This window comes from Plectropomus leopardus, chromosome 19 (assembly GCF_008729295.1).
Source record: "Plectropomus leopardus isolate mb chromosome 19, YSFRI_Pleo_2.0, whole genome shotgun sequence".
Taxonomy (NCBI): Eukaryota; Metazoa; Chordata; class Actinopteri; order Perciformes; family Serranidae; genus Plectropomus; species Plectropomus leopardus.
The window spans coordinates 24,167,511-24,182,253 of record NC_056481.1 but is presented as its reverse complement, the minus strand read 5'-3'; the positions used below and the strand labels follow the sequence as shown (position 1 = coordinate 24,182,253).

The 14,743-nt window shown below is 37.1% G+C and overlaps 1 protein-coding gene across 1 annotated transcript in view; it reads left to right on the top strand.

Annotated features, from left to right (window-relative positions):
* The window catches only part of abcc3 (ATP-binding cassette, sub-family C (CFTR/MRP), member 3), a 66,967-nt gene that overhangs the window by 30,188 nt on the left and 22,036 nt on the right, over positions 1–14,743 (top strand). The window contains 9 exon segments of the mRNA XM_042507537.1: positions 3,709–3,954; positions 5,482–5,659; positions 5,858–6,019; positions 7,520–7,612; positions 8,518–8,721; positions 11,304–11,450; positions 11,550–11,637; positions 13,741–13,807; positions 13,913–14,039. Of these exon segments, the coding sequence (XP_042363471.1) occupies positions 3,709–3,954; positions 5,482–5,659; positions 5,858–6,019; positions 7,520–7,612; positions 8,518–8,721; positions 11,304–11,450; positions 11,550–11,637; positions 13,741–13,807; positions 13,913–14,039 (1,312 nt within the window).

Below are 14,743 nucleotides of genomic sequence, written 5' to 3'. Positions count from 1 at the left end.
TGAGACTTGTATTATAATGCGTGAGGTGTGTGAGTTTGTAAACAGATGTTTTGATACAGTTTTGCTATTGTTAGATGTGGACCCCTGCATCTTCAATTTATCAAGCTTTTTCTACATTTTTGGGTTCTTTGTTCACCATGAAGGCGTGCAAGAAAACAAAGCTTTCTTCACCAGTTCGGCGTGATAATTTTATGGGTGAAATAGTACTTTAAATTAAAACAAACTACATTGTGTGTGTTCATGGTAATGAAGGAATGTCACCCAGTGTGACAGCGTGGTCCAGTGATGTGTTTTTAATACTTGCATGAACAACAGTTGAGCTCTATGGCACAGTGAAAGAAAATGCACAAGGCTTTAGATACACACACAACACTTGTTAGTACAGAAGGATCAATAGATTGCTGTTTTTTGACATTAAGAAAAGTATAGAAAATAATTGGATTTGGCCTTTAAGGGATAGACATTTCTCCAGCAGAATTGAATTCATGTTAAAATGGTTTCTTGTTTCAAGACGTTGACATCAGCTTAATGCAGAAAGCGGACACTAACCAGGTTACTTGAGTGCATGTAAATACTACGCTTAATGAGACTTAAGCTCTGCGGTCTTAAACAAACTGTGAGTTGATTGTAATTCCCAGAGAGAAATCTGATTTGTCTTACTCTGAAAAAGGCACAGCTAGCTGCACCTTCCTCTTCTTTGTCAGAACACAGAGGGGAGAGGATGTTCTCTTTGAGGGCAGGAACGCTTTTGTGTGTTATATATGCGAATATGTGTGAGTGTGTGTTCAGCTCTTTTTTGCACAAGTAAAACCACGAGATTGTTTTTTGTAACCCTAGCAGCAGGATAGTTACATCTAATATCTGAGACTGGTACCTTTGCTGCCATACATCCAAACACACACAGATTGCATCGCATTCTGCTGAAAGAAGGAACATCTCAGAGAACGGATTTCTTTTGCATCGCCGCTCTGATGTTTTCTGTAAGTTAGATTATTTTTTTAATATGAGAGCCTTCCATCCATCTCCCACCATGATATAATATAATCTGCTGCTGAACGAGTTTCTTTTCGCAGGTCTGCAATATTGCAATCCACAGTTTAACCCTTTGAAAACTAGAGTCTTGTGCTGCTTTCAGACTCTTTTGCGAGTATTTACACCTTTGAATGTGAGCAAATTTGCTTGATCTCTTTCAAAAACACAGAAAAAAAAGGGCAATGAGCAACTTGGAAGGAAATGTTCCACAAATTACAAGAAATTAGTAGATTTAGAAAAATATATATATATATAAAAAAACAAATACATATATAAATGAATAGAAATTCACCTCATTTTTTTTCAATCAATAACAAAAAAAGGACTAGGCTGAAGCCCAAGGCTAATTTTTAGACAATCCTAAGTATACCAAAGGATAAGATAATAACAGCAGCAACAAAGAAACTAAATAAATGAATTAATAATAAAAAAAACTAGAAAAGAAAAACCAAACGCATTATACTGTAAACTGCTATCCTCTATCCTATCCTTATTTTAAAACTCAACAGAAAGCAACACAATTTCAGCTCATCACTGAGTCCATTCCATAGTTTGTCTCCCAAAATTGAAATACATCTGTATTTTACATTTTTTCGAAAATTAACAACCCTCTTAAATTGTAATTGCCATCTCTCAATTCAAAAATATGTTAAAAATTATTCTATTTGAAGGTATTTCCCAGGTCATTTCATTGTTTTGTTTTCATTTTTTGAAACAGATTTTCAGGTTAGTTTCTTGTACTTTTTACTCTCTTCTTGCTGATTTTTGGGTCATTTCTTCTTTTATTGCTTATTGCCTTCGTCCCACGTTTTAGAAAGAGATCAAGCCAATGTGCTCAGGTTTCAAACGGTTAAGTGTGATCTCACAGCGGAGAAACGAGTTAAGATGCTTGGTCACTGAGAACAGGATTTAGCCCTACATTGTGCTTCTGCATTGAAAACGAATGTCATGCACAAACACACCCAGCAGGCTGCTTCCTCTTTCTGTGCCGCACTTTTCCTGTCACACTTTAATTGTACTTGCTCACCGAGAACAACTTGTAAAACGATATGGAAAAGCTCAATTAGGCCTTTTCACTTTGTCGTCTGTAAACCTGTTTGGTGTTAAGCTGAATTCCATCGCAGTTGTCCCGTTGCACTGGAGCTGCCAGCGAGTTCACTGCTGGAATCCGACTCCTGCGCTTTAAGCTGGTATTAGAATAGATTTTGTGTTTGCAAAACATTCCTTTCACTGAAAACTTGGAGCATTTCTTGCGTTATGTCTCTCTGAGATCTTTCTGAACATTATTGTGAACAAACGAGGGACGCCCTACAACATTTAACATCTTTTTTTTTTTTTGTTGTTGCACTATTTTAAAATCTTTTCACGGCAAAAATCCTCCCTCCCCTAAGTAACTTATCATATTTGATAAAGTATGGAATGTGTTGTTGCTGTTATAATTAGAAGCTAAAACAATTAGTTCAATATTTGGTAATGAAAATAGTTATTAATTGGAGCACCAGTGTAATTCATCCACAGTTTAACCTTTTGAAACCATAGACCACCCTTCCAACAAAAACCACAGAAAAAAGGTAATGAGAAACATTACACAACTCATAATTTGCCTGCGGTGTAAATGTAGCCTAAGATGTCTAAAAAAGTGTTAGTAAAGGAAACATCAATGCAGCCAAGGGGATTTGGGATGAACGCAATGATTCGCACACTATCACTGTGCCAGCTTTTGAGATTGTCTGTGCAAACAGCTTCCAATGCAAATTTAGCCGTGGAACTAAGATCTCCTCAATCCTGATTTCACTTCACCGGCTGCCAGTAAAATACAGAGCAGATTTATCTTCTAATGACCTACAAGGCCTTTCATTCAACGCATCAAAATGATGTTAGAAAAAGTGGAATTATTGTGATAGTCTGACTAAAACTGGACTTTAAAAATAAATCTTAGTCTAAATTAAGTCGTACTAAGTCAATTTTCTCAAAGTCGGATTAACACACCTAGGTAATGTTGTTGGGGGTCGATTTGCTCTTTCATGTATTACGCCTCAACCGGACCTGAACTGGCCTAGGCATTCTGTGCATGTTCAATAGTACCCGTTGATTCATCAACGAAAGCCTTAAAAGACAAAAGAAGAAGGGAAGAACACAAAACAAGATGAAGGTACCAAGTGAAGTGTAGAGTATACACGTTATGTATATTGTTGAAAAGTTATCCATGTTTTCACTGTTCTACATTCAACCTGTTTGCTGCTTGTTAACTTGTTTGGTATGTGCAACCGAAGACGGTCCAATAGAAAATTGCAAGGGGGCATATCGCCACCTAATGTGGTGGAGTCGACATACTTCTGTCAGTAAATCAGATCTCCCCTGGTGCTTGTATACTGGGACAAGGACCAATTAAATGGCCTAATTGAGCTATAACTATAGCCGGACATACCGTGCATATAAACATACTGAGTTATGTTGTATGCTGTTATAGTGTGTAACTAATGGTGTAAGATACTGCCCTACTTGATAAGTGAAACCCCTTGTAACAATCAATCTGGACAGACAGTATACATTTTTTTAACTTACTTAATTACTATTTACTACTTACTATGAGAATTCCTCATCCTCACATAGCTCTTTTATCTCCATCTCTGTCTCTTTCCTATCAAATAACCTCCTAAACTACAAATTCTCCAGTGAACAGCATCAGTTCAGCCCGGCTGTGTACTCCAAGGCCCCGCCGCTGACCACCAACCACATCGGAGGAGAAGGTGAAAGTAGCCCGGAGGAAGTAGAGGTTTTGCTGTCAAATCAGAAAGCATCTCCCTACCAGCCATCTTTCCTGCGAGCCCTCCTCAAAGCCTTTGGACCCTACTTTCTGATTGGCTCAGCCTACAAACTCCTACAGGATGTCATTACCTTTGTCAACCCTCAGCTGCTCAGGTAGAAAGAAAGGGCACATGTTACTACTGCCTGCTTTCTTTACTACACCATATTTGCAAGAGTGGAACATTCAACAAGCAATGATTGTTCCAGTGGTCCCAGTTACTGTTTTCAGGATTTTTTTTTTGAATGTTATGTGCATGTTTTTGCATGCTTGTTTGCTTTATTCAAACTATGGTAGCTGTGTTTATTCAAACTGCATAGTGTCCTTGTTCAGGATGCAAAGTCAAATACTGCATATTTAATTAAAGCTGCAGGGCCATGGTGGAAATTTAGTGATAGCAGCTGTTCTGTGAAAGCCTTATCTCTCCATAGAGATAAGGTATCAGAGCTGGCTAACCACATAGTTTTCCTGCATGCATTTAGTTATGGTCATGAGGTTAGTTAATAGCCTACTGCAACAGGCTTTGTCACCGCTGCCACATAAGCAAAAAACAAAGCCCCCCTCACATGTCTCATTAGGCTTACTAGCATGCTAACAACATGTGAGGTTAGCTATAATTCTGCCGGAGCCACCAAATAAACCAAACAACAAGCAATATGCTAAGATAGCCAGCATGGTAAGCTAACTAGTATGCTGCCTGAGCTAGTAAATAAACCAAACATAACTCATCAGCTAACTCACCTGAGCAGGCAAGAAGGCATACCCTACTCTCGCATGTCACATTAGGCTTACTAGCATGTTTACAACTTGATAGGTTAGCTATAATTCAGAATAGCATAGACAATTTTAGAAGTAGAAATAAGTACCAGCACAAAGTATGTAAACATATAAAATAAAAGTATAATAATAAGAAGAACAAAAAGCACTAGGATCTGAATATTTAAAAATTATAAATAAGGTATAATGTGAATGTGTGAAGTGTGTACAAATATAAAATTTAAGTGTAGTTTTTCTGCTTTTGTTGCCTGCATAGGTGAGTGAGTTGAGGGGGAATGTTTGGTTTATTTAGCAGCTCAGGCAGCATTGACTGGATCGCATACAGTTGCATGGCATTAACATTATATTGTTATTTCAATGTAAAGCCTAACAGCATTTTCCTGTAGACTGCCTGAGGCAGATGTACAAGGTGTAAGAAGCTGAGGCGTAATATTAGTAGAACAATGGAAGAAATTGTCCATATCAAAGCTTTACGCAGCCAGTTGCTTTTTAGGTAAATAAACAAGCACTGAATGCCCTCCAGACTTCTGATTGTCCAAATAAAATAATTTCCATCAATGTAACTGAATAACATTGTCGCTATACACTGCACCCTTGGCCTGATGCTAAAACAGTACTCTTTATAATGCCAAAATTTTCATAAACTCTAACCAAGAAGTGGGGGGGTTATGCAAACTCTTGCTAACATTTTGCATAGAAAGTGTGTGTGTGTGTGTGTGTGTGTGTGTGTATATATATTTACAGGTCATGTGAAGGGAAAGGAGGGATTACATAAGAAGATAGCAATGTGCCAATATCAGCTCTTTAGAGATTAGTTCTATGTTGTGTTTAATCTGAAAGTATTGTTCTTTTCTTCACTTTCATAGGATGCTTATCTCATTCACCAAACAGAAGGGTGTCCCTGATTGGTGGGGTTACTCGCTGGCCTTCCTTATGTTCTTCACCGCCTTCCTGCAGACTCTTATCCTCCACCATCACTTTCAGTACTGTTTTGTCACCGGCATGAATGTACGCACAGCCATCATAGGAGCCATCTACAGGAAGGTGCGCTAAAATTCTAATAGCTTAGTTTTCTGACTGTAGTTTTATGCATAAATGCACAAACTTCACTTCTATCATTAAAATGAGCAAAATTCTAGTCATATAACAAATTTTATTTTAGAGGAGATACAGTATATTTCACAGAAAAATAAAAGTATTACAGTGTTTAGTACAGTTTTTCTCTCCATCATTGTTCTTCAGGCACTGGTGATAACCAATGCCGCCAAGCGTTCAGCTACGGTCGGAGAGATAGTCAACCTGATGTCTGTGGACGCACAGAGGTTCATGGACCTCACCACATTCCTCAACATGTTGTGGTCTGCTCCTCTTCAGATTATGCTGGCACTATATTTCCTATGGCAGGTACGTGCAAAAATTATACATGGGTTACTGGATGCGAATATGCTAGTCCTGGGATAGTGAGGGAATGAACTGCCTTATTCTGCCTTACTCTGCCTTTGATTGGCTTACTCTGACATTCTTGCCCTGGGAATCCCACTCCTTTTGCCCAAACCTAACCAATCTTACCAATGAAGGCATCTAGTACTAGCCACTTAAAGGGAGAGAAGGGGGGGTCATTCCTTTGCTATCCTGGGTTTCAGAAATGTAAAAACCTGAAAAATAAAATAAAATAAAATCATGCACTAAACATACATTTTGGCACCATGACTTTTCCAAAACAGCAGAGTGCTCCCTGCACTTGCACTGCACTGCATTGACTTTAAACACCACAACTGCCTGGTCGGTTTGAAAGGAATGTTTTCTTAAAATAATCGCCACATTTACACCATTTATCAGAGCCAGAAAGTGTAAAAGCAGAAATTATCGTCAGATATCAGGTCCCCCACATATTTAAATTGTTTGTGTGGTAGAAGCAGATGATGGAGGGTTGAAAACTTCCTTTTTTTATCATGTGTATGTGTGTGCATTTTTTTTTGAGAATTCTGTGTCCCCTCTCTAAATGTAGACATTTTTGCAGGTCTGTGAATGCAGCGCAGGAAGAACTTGTCTTGAGTTGTCTTTTTCCTCAGCAGCAGCTTAAAGAGTTTGAGTCACAGGGTGCATGATTGCTCTATCAATCCGGTCAGAGCTGATCAGACCGACTGATGAGCGAAGCGGCAGTTGCAGACTTTTAGACACAGTGCATGAATGGTTAAGTTTCACTGTGCCTGGTGGTCTGCTGCTCCGTCTGTTCCCAGAGCACACTCTGCACTCCGAGAGTGTGGTGAAATCAATAACCAAACGTATATATTCCAACATTGCTTCAAATGAACGGGCCAGCTCGAAAAATATTATCAATGTGGCAGCACAGTGATAAATGTCTGTGTGGGAAACCCTGGATTTGAAATTTCAGATGGTCCTTGAATACACAATATGTGATGAATACTTTCATCAGGAAATGTTACCAAATCTAAGCTAAAAAAAATATAGATAGCTGGATTCTGCATGTCTTATTTTAAATGTTATCAAAAGTAAACCATTTACACTAACCAGACCTTGTAAAAAACATTAAATTCTGTGCTTCTCAGCGTAACTGGGAAGCTAGGAATGACTTGGCAGAGACCAACAGTCAGGTGACAGAAATTTTGTGAAACTTTGAACTACAGACTCTATACAGAGCGGAGACGACAAGACAGGTTGTAAGAATATAAATAGTAAATGTAAATTGCAATGTAGGGAAATAAAAGTTTTGAAAATGTGATGGCAAGTTGTGGCAAATGTACATACATAATGTCAAAGTTATGACAAGCTTTTCCCTCCACATTTTGTACACATATTCATGTGACACAGCAGACTTTGTCTCAGTCTCTGTATTTACATGTATTATATTTGCAGTGATTTACTAGCTGTGTTTTTTAACAGAACCTGGGTCCGTCTGTGCTGGCTGGGGTGGCTGTCATGATCATGCTGATCCCTTTTAATGCCGTCATTGCCATGAAGACACGAGCCTACCAGGTATGAACTGTCAATTTTGTTTTTGATGAATTATTTCAAGAGGGTTATTACAATGTTTGTTTTGCGAATTTCAAGAGAAAAACTGTGAAGCTATCCCTGGAAATAATGATATTAGTCAGTATATCACACTATCATTGGCCTTCAAGCCAGATAGTGTTTGATAGTGTTAAAAATGATGATGATAATGTTAAAAAAAAATCTGTTAATTTCCCTCAATTTGTGGGACATTTCTTTTCATGTTGCTTGTCTTTTTCCCCATGTTTTTCAAAGAAACACACTAATTTGGTCTAGAATCAAAATACTTGTGCAAGGTTTCTGAATATAGCACAATAAAAGCGATTTACGTTTAAAAGGGTAAAAAATTCTGGTAAGTTTTGGGAAAGTCACTGAATTTTGTTGTGTGTAATAAAACATTACAGCCTTCTTGCATAGATAACTTTACATGTAATGTAACATACTGGAAAATATATTTTCTGAATCTATTGACATAACATAACTCTTACGTGCATCGTTGCGTGACAGCATTTTATTTACCCTTCTGGTTTATTCATTGTCTCCCCATATCCCATCTCTCCCTGCATGTGTGCCAGCTAGCTAAAATAATATTTGAATCTGACTTGTTTTAAAAATGGCCAGGCAAGTGGGACAAGAACAAAATAATTATCACAGGTCCTTGAAAAGTCATGGAAAAGTTTTAAAATTTTGTCTTCCTAATAAATACACTGAATTCTTTGCAAAGTTTACTGTAATACAAGCAGGTGTGCACTATGCTATTTTCCACAGTTTTACATTAATCATGGAGTTTGCACTTCAAAGACATTTCAGACATTTCCTTATTGTTGATGCCAAGTTAGTCTGTTGATTCTCAGATAAAGAACTTCCTAAAGAACGTCTTTCTCTCCTAGGTGGAGCAGATGCAGTATAAGGACTCTCGTATCAAGCTGATGAGTGAGATCCTGAATGGCATTAAAGTCCTAAAGCTGTACGCCTGGGAGAACTCCTTTAAAGAAAAGGTCCTGGCCATTCGGCAGAAAGAGCTCAACGTGCTGCGCAAGACAGCCTACCTTGGAGCGCTGTCCACCATGGCCTGGACTAGCGCCCCATTCCTGGTAGGCTCAGTCCACATATCTGCAAGCAGGCTTTCTATACGTAACTTATATACGTAACCACACTTGCACTTTTGAAAATCAAGCTTTAAAAAATATTATACATTAATGTTATTTTCTACTTTTATTGGCCTATTTTTTTAACCAGCATCAGTCCTAATCATACAATAGCAAATATTTATTAATTTTTAGAATTTTAACCCTTTAAATGCCAGGTTTTTGTCACGTTTTTAGATGAAAACACCCCCCACAAAAAATGAATTATTTCTATATGTAAACTAATTTATTTATTTATGTCTTTTATTATCACAGCCTAGGATTTGTCAGTGATAGCTGCAACATTCATTGTGACAGTGCACCTAGTGGAAATAGCATGTATTTTCTACATGTGTCAAATATGGTATAAAATGATGTCATCAGGTGGAAAATAGTAAATTGACAAATTCCAGGGCAAAAGCCCAGAATTACACCCAGAAAAAATACAGTGATTTTTGCTTTTATGCTTTGATGGCTGTGGGATCAAAAATTGCAGTGTGAATGGGTTTTCAATAGTGCATTTTTTGCACTTAACAGTATGAATGTCACAATTTTGTTTACACAGTGTATTTTAGACTGAGCTGTAAATTCTAAGATTAAACAAAAATACACAATCTTGCCAAAATGTATGCAATATGCATGAACACAAGCAAAATGATCAAAAAATAAAGAATGAAAAGCACAGAAAGTGTACCAAACAGTCCCTAAGGGTTAATCCATTGTGTGGGACAGGGGTTATGTTCAATCAGGCTTCATGAGTACCCTTTTGTCCTCATGTTTGATATTTTCTAACATGGGTATTGGCACTGTTATTTGCCAGTTGTCTTGTTAGAGGTTTCCTCCAGGCAGTCTGCAGTGCATAAGCCCATAAGTCATGCTTGACAGCCGTATAGTAAACCCAATCCAGCAAGTGTTAAGAATGCATAGTTTGTGGTCAGAAATTAAGAAGGAGATTTTTTGTAACTAGTTTAGAAACCTGTTGAAAACGAGTTAATTTGTTTAGAAACTGAATTTACTGTACCCACACCAAAATGTTCATGAAGTATGAGAATGTTACATCTTGGCATTATGGTCATTGATAAGCAAGTTTTTTTTTTTTTTCAACCTGGACCATATTTTTGTGTCTAAGTGACACAAAAAGGGGGAATGGGATATGTTTACACTGTCAATTTACATCCAGCACAAGTGTTTGTTCTTGACACTGACAGGATTGGATTATAGATCATCTCGTTCCATTATATTGGAAAGAAGGCAGACATCTCTATGGTTGATATCTCCAACACTCAGCAACTCAGAACAATCTAAATAGATAAATAGCACTACAGTTAAGAGACTATATGAGAGGGAATATATGTATTTTTGATTTTGGGGAGAACTGTCCCTTTAAGACAGCATTTGAGAGCAGCATGAGTTTGTGCAAACCAAATGCTGAACATTTAGGGCTTGTATAACTCATGGTGTAGTAGTTTGGCTTGAAACTCCTTGACTTTGCTGCACAGGTTTACAGGAATGTCGTATAAATTTTAACTTTATGGAACTTTTATGCAACATTAACCAAAATGACATGCAGGCAAAAAAGGATGGTTAATTATTCTCACAGTTAGCGTGAATCAGGAATCATTTAAAGCAAAGTAAAGCTGGACACACTCAGTGCGAATGCCCAAGCGACACAACACACCACTTGTCATCAGCTGACCACCTGTTTGCTGACCCAAAACATAACCTCTAACAGCATGACCTGATCCAAGAGGTCTGTTGGTTTTTATAACCTTCGAAACCTGAAGCAACATCACTTTTCTTGTGTTGCTTTCAGATGGCTTTCACAAGTATTTACACCTCTGAGCCTAGAGCAAATTGATTTCTTTCAGAAACATGGGGGAATAGGCAAAGAGGAGCTTGGTGAGAAATGTTTTAAGGATTGTAAATCTAGTAAATATAGACAATTATTTACAATAATAGCTAAAAAAAAACTTTTTTTTTTTCAAAAAAACCTCGTTTTCATTTCTTTTTTCTTTTTCTTTACACTACTTTTTAGGTAATTTTGCCTTATTGGAGGGGGTTCTTTTTCTGTTGCTCATTGCCTTCTTCCTGTGTTTTTTAAAAGAATTGCATATTTAAAATTATGTTACAGAATTGTTTTAATTTTTTAAGTACTTTTCCAGGCTTTTCCCTTTTCTTTGTTTTAATTTTTATTTTTTACTCATTTTTATGTAATTTTCTTGTACTTTTTACTAGTATTTTATAAATCACATGTCAGCATTTTATTAAGCTTTTGGTTGACTGATTTCGTGGTCAAATATGTTTTATGATGAGATAAATACACACTTCACCAGACAAAAGTCAGCGTATATCTGTGATTATAAATTTTGCTGACTCTGTATTGTGGTGAATATCACCAGCTGTTGATAATTAGGTTTTTGCTGAGTCACTGCTTGACTCAGATTAATGAGCAAGTGTGTGCAGCATCAACGCACTGACGGCTGCACATCTCTACAGCAAACTGATGAACCTTGATATCTAAGTGGCCTGTTCGTCCATGTGTTTTCCAGGTTGCCTTGACAACGTTTGCCGTGTATGTGACCGTGGATGAGAACAACATCCTGGATGCGGAGAAGGCCTTTGTGTCGCTCTCACTATTTAACATCCTCAGGTTTCCTCTCAACATGCTTCCACAAGTCATCAGCAGCATAGTGCAGGTAAGAATGTTTTTTCATTTTCGTCTTTTCTCCTTCCTGTTCTGGTTGTGTTCGTTTAAAGGTTATAATGAGTGCCTGAGTGTTTGTTCTGTGTTGCAGGCCAGTGTCTCACTGAATCGAATCCAAGGTTTCCTGAGTCATGATGAGCTGGACCCAAATTCAGTAGACAGAAAGAACACAGCCACAGGTAAAATTAAATACTACTCCTCCTTTGATTAATGCTTTAACAACATCAGTTTTGTTGTGCTTCATTGAGATGCCTGTTACAACAATTTTACTGAAACCTGAGAAAATTGGCTTGATCTCTCTCAAACACACAGGACAAACAAAAAGAGCAACTTGGCAAGAAATGTCCTTCAAACAGCAATGAAAAAATTAAAGAATAATGGCCAGAAAACTGTATTTATATTCTTTTGATTATATTTTTAAAATCATATTACAGAAAACTCTTCTTTTTATACCTTTTTTTCTTTTTATTCATTTTTTTCATATTTTCAGGGAATTTTCTTGTAACTTCTTACTAATGTCTTGCTAATTTTTGGGCCAGTTCTTGGTAAGTTGCTCGCTGCCCTCCCATGTTTTTGAAAGAAATCAAGACAGTTTGTCCCCGTTTTATGCTGAATCTCACTATTGTCTCACAATCCTTTATGCTGAACAAAGAATCCAGAAAGAAGAAAATTCTTGATTAATGATGATAGGGGTCCATGTTTAACAACAGCAACACTATATCAAAATATCTGTTAACAAACTCAAAATAACTCGTGCAGAACAATCCTTCTTTTCTCTTTTTTTTCTACAGTTTTCATTTTTGCTTAAACCTCACTACTGAAACAGTTGCTGACAATACGACTGGATAAATGAGACTGGTATTATACAGCATGGTTTGTGTGAGAGTTTGTAAACAGCTGTTTTGATGTAGTTCTGCTGTTGTTAAACGTAAACCTGTTTTACTGCAGTTTTTAAAATTCTTTCTCTTTTTCTGGATTCTTCGTTCACTGTGGAGGCAGGCAAGAAAGCAAGTTTTTATTTCAGAAATTCAAGTTTTCGCAGGCTGAGTAACTGATATGAAAATGGTCAATTTTATAGTTAAGGTGTTCCTTTAAGGTTAAAACAGCTGGTTATTTCTTTTTTTCCCCCACTTTTCCCACCTTTAGTCAGTTTTTTGCACTTCTGATGCCATTGCAAATGCTGCAACAGATTTACATGTTGGCAACAGAAATTGTGCTTTAGTCATTACATGTCACCATTCCATTGTGTAAACTCAATAGGCTGTGGCAATTTTCTTGTAACTTCTTACTAATTTCTTGCTAATTTTGGGGCCATTTCTTGTTGTTCCTCTTTGCCCTCCGGTGTTTTTAAAAGAAATAAAGACAATTTGCTCACATTTTATGCTGAATCTGAAAAATCCTTTCTCATAATCCTCTGTGCTGAGTGAAGAATCCAAAAACCGAGAAAATTTTTGATTGATTTGAAGTGATAGGGGTCCACGTTCAACAGCAGCAAAAGTATTTCAAAATATCTGTTAACAAACTCAAAAAGCTCATGCAGAACAATCCAAGTCTCCATTTTTCAGTTTCATGCTCAGTATTTCCCAAACACATGCCCTTTTTTGCTTAAACCTCACAATTGAAAACCTTTCTGCATCCTCTTGGGTTTGGTTTCTGCGAAGATGCATTTTTTTTTGGAAGTACTGCACATATGACTGGATAAATGAGACTTGTATTATACTACATGATTTGTGTTTGTAAACAGATGTTTTATAAAGTTTTGCTATTATCAAATGCAAACCCCTTTTACTGCAATTTTACTGCAATTTTTAAAATTTTTCTCAATTTTTGGATTCTTTGTTAACTGCGGAGACATGCAAAAAACAAGTTTTCTCCACAAATTCAAGGTAATACGGGGTGAGAAACTAATTGTACAAATATTTTTTTGGTGACTAAAGTGTTCCTTTAAGGTTAAAACAGCTGGATATTTCTTTATTTCATATCTTGCACAGCTTCAGTCAGTTTTTTGCACTTCTGATGCCAGAGCAAATCCTTTAATAGACTTAAATGTTCACATTTGCTCAACAAAATGTGCTTTGTCAATACATGTCATCATTCCATTGTGCAAACTCAATAGGCTGTTTAGATAAAAGGCTTGTACCTTTCACCTAGTGACTTAGAGCCTGAAGAGCTTTTGGATGACTAACATTTAGTAAATGCTTTCCGGTCTTTTCTCCTGTCAGACTACATCTCACTCACCAGTTTAAAAGCTGCTTAAAATAAACGCACAACTTTTCTTGCAGATTTTTCAGTCACAGTTGTCAATGGGAAGTTCACCTGGGCGAAAGAGGATCCTCCTGTCCTGCACAAGTATGACAAGAAAATCCACACACCATATGTTTACACATGTCATGGGTTTTGTGTCGTCATACCTTAGACTAATGATAACTAATAACTCTAAATGTGTGTTTGCAGTATTAACGTGATGGTGCCGCAGGGCTCCCTGCTGGCAGTGGTGGGCCATGTAGGCTGTGGGAAGTCTTCCCTGATCGCTGCGCTGCTCGGTGAAGTGGAGAAACTGGAGGGAGAGGTTTCTATTCGGGTAGGACTTCATTTCATGTTCTATATTTAAAAAAAAACAAGCAAGCAGCAGGTTATTTTATCTTTTTTGTTGCCCCTAACCCACCTTTAAACCTGCACTAATCAATGTTTTATGTTAAGAATGGATCAGTGTTGTGTAATGTCAATCCTAGTGATGAACCCACAGAGAGTTAACCCCTGACTCTGCAGTTCAGGTCAGCTTTACAAAGCATTTTAGCATCTGCACCATGTGTACATACATTAACCCTTAGGGTCTGTTTCGCACATTTTCTGTACTTTTCATTCTTTATTTTTTGATAATTTTGGCTGTGTTCATGCATATGGCATACATTTTGGCAAGATTGTTTATTTTTTGTTTCATCTTGGAATTTCCAGCTCAGCTCCTACAATAAGTCTAAAACACACTGTGTAAATAAAATTATTACGTTCTGACTGTTAAGTGAAAAAAATGCACAATTAAAACCCAGTCAAACTGCAATTTTTGATCCCACAGCTATCAAAGCATAAAAACATGCATTGTATTATTTCTTGGTGTCATTCTGGGCTTTTGCCTTGGAATTTGTAATTTTTACTATTTTGCACCTGGTGATTTTTTTTTTTTTTTTGACCATATTTGTTATATGGAGAACATGGTATTTCCACTAGGTGCACTGTCACAATCAATCTTGCTTCAAATCATTGACATATCCTAGGCTGTGATTATCA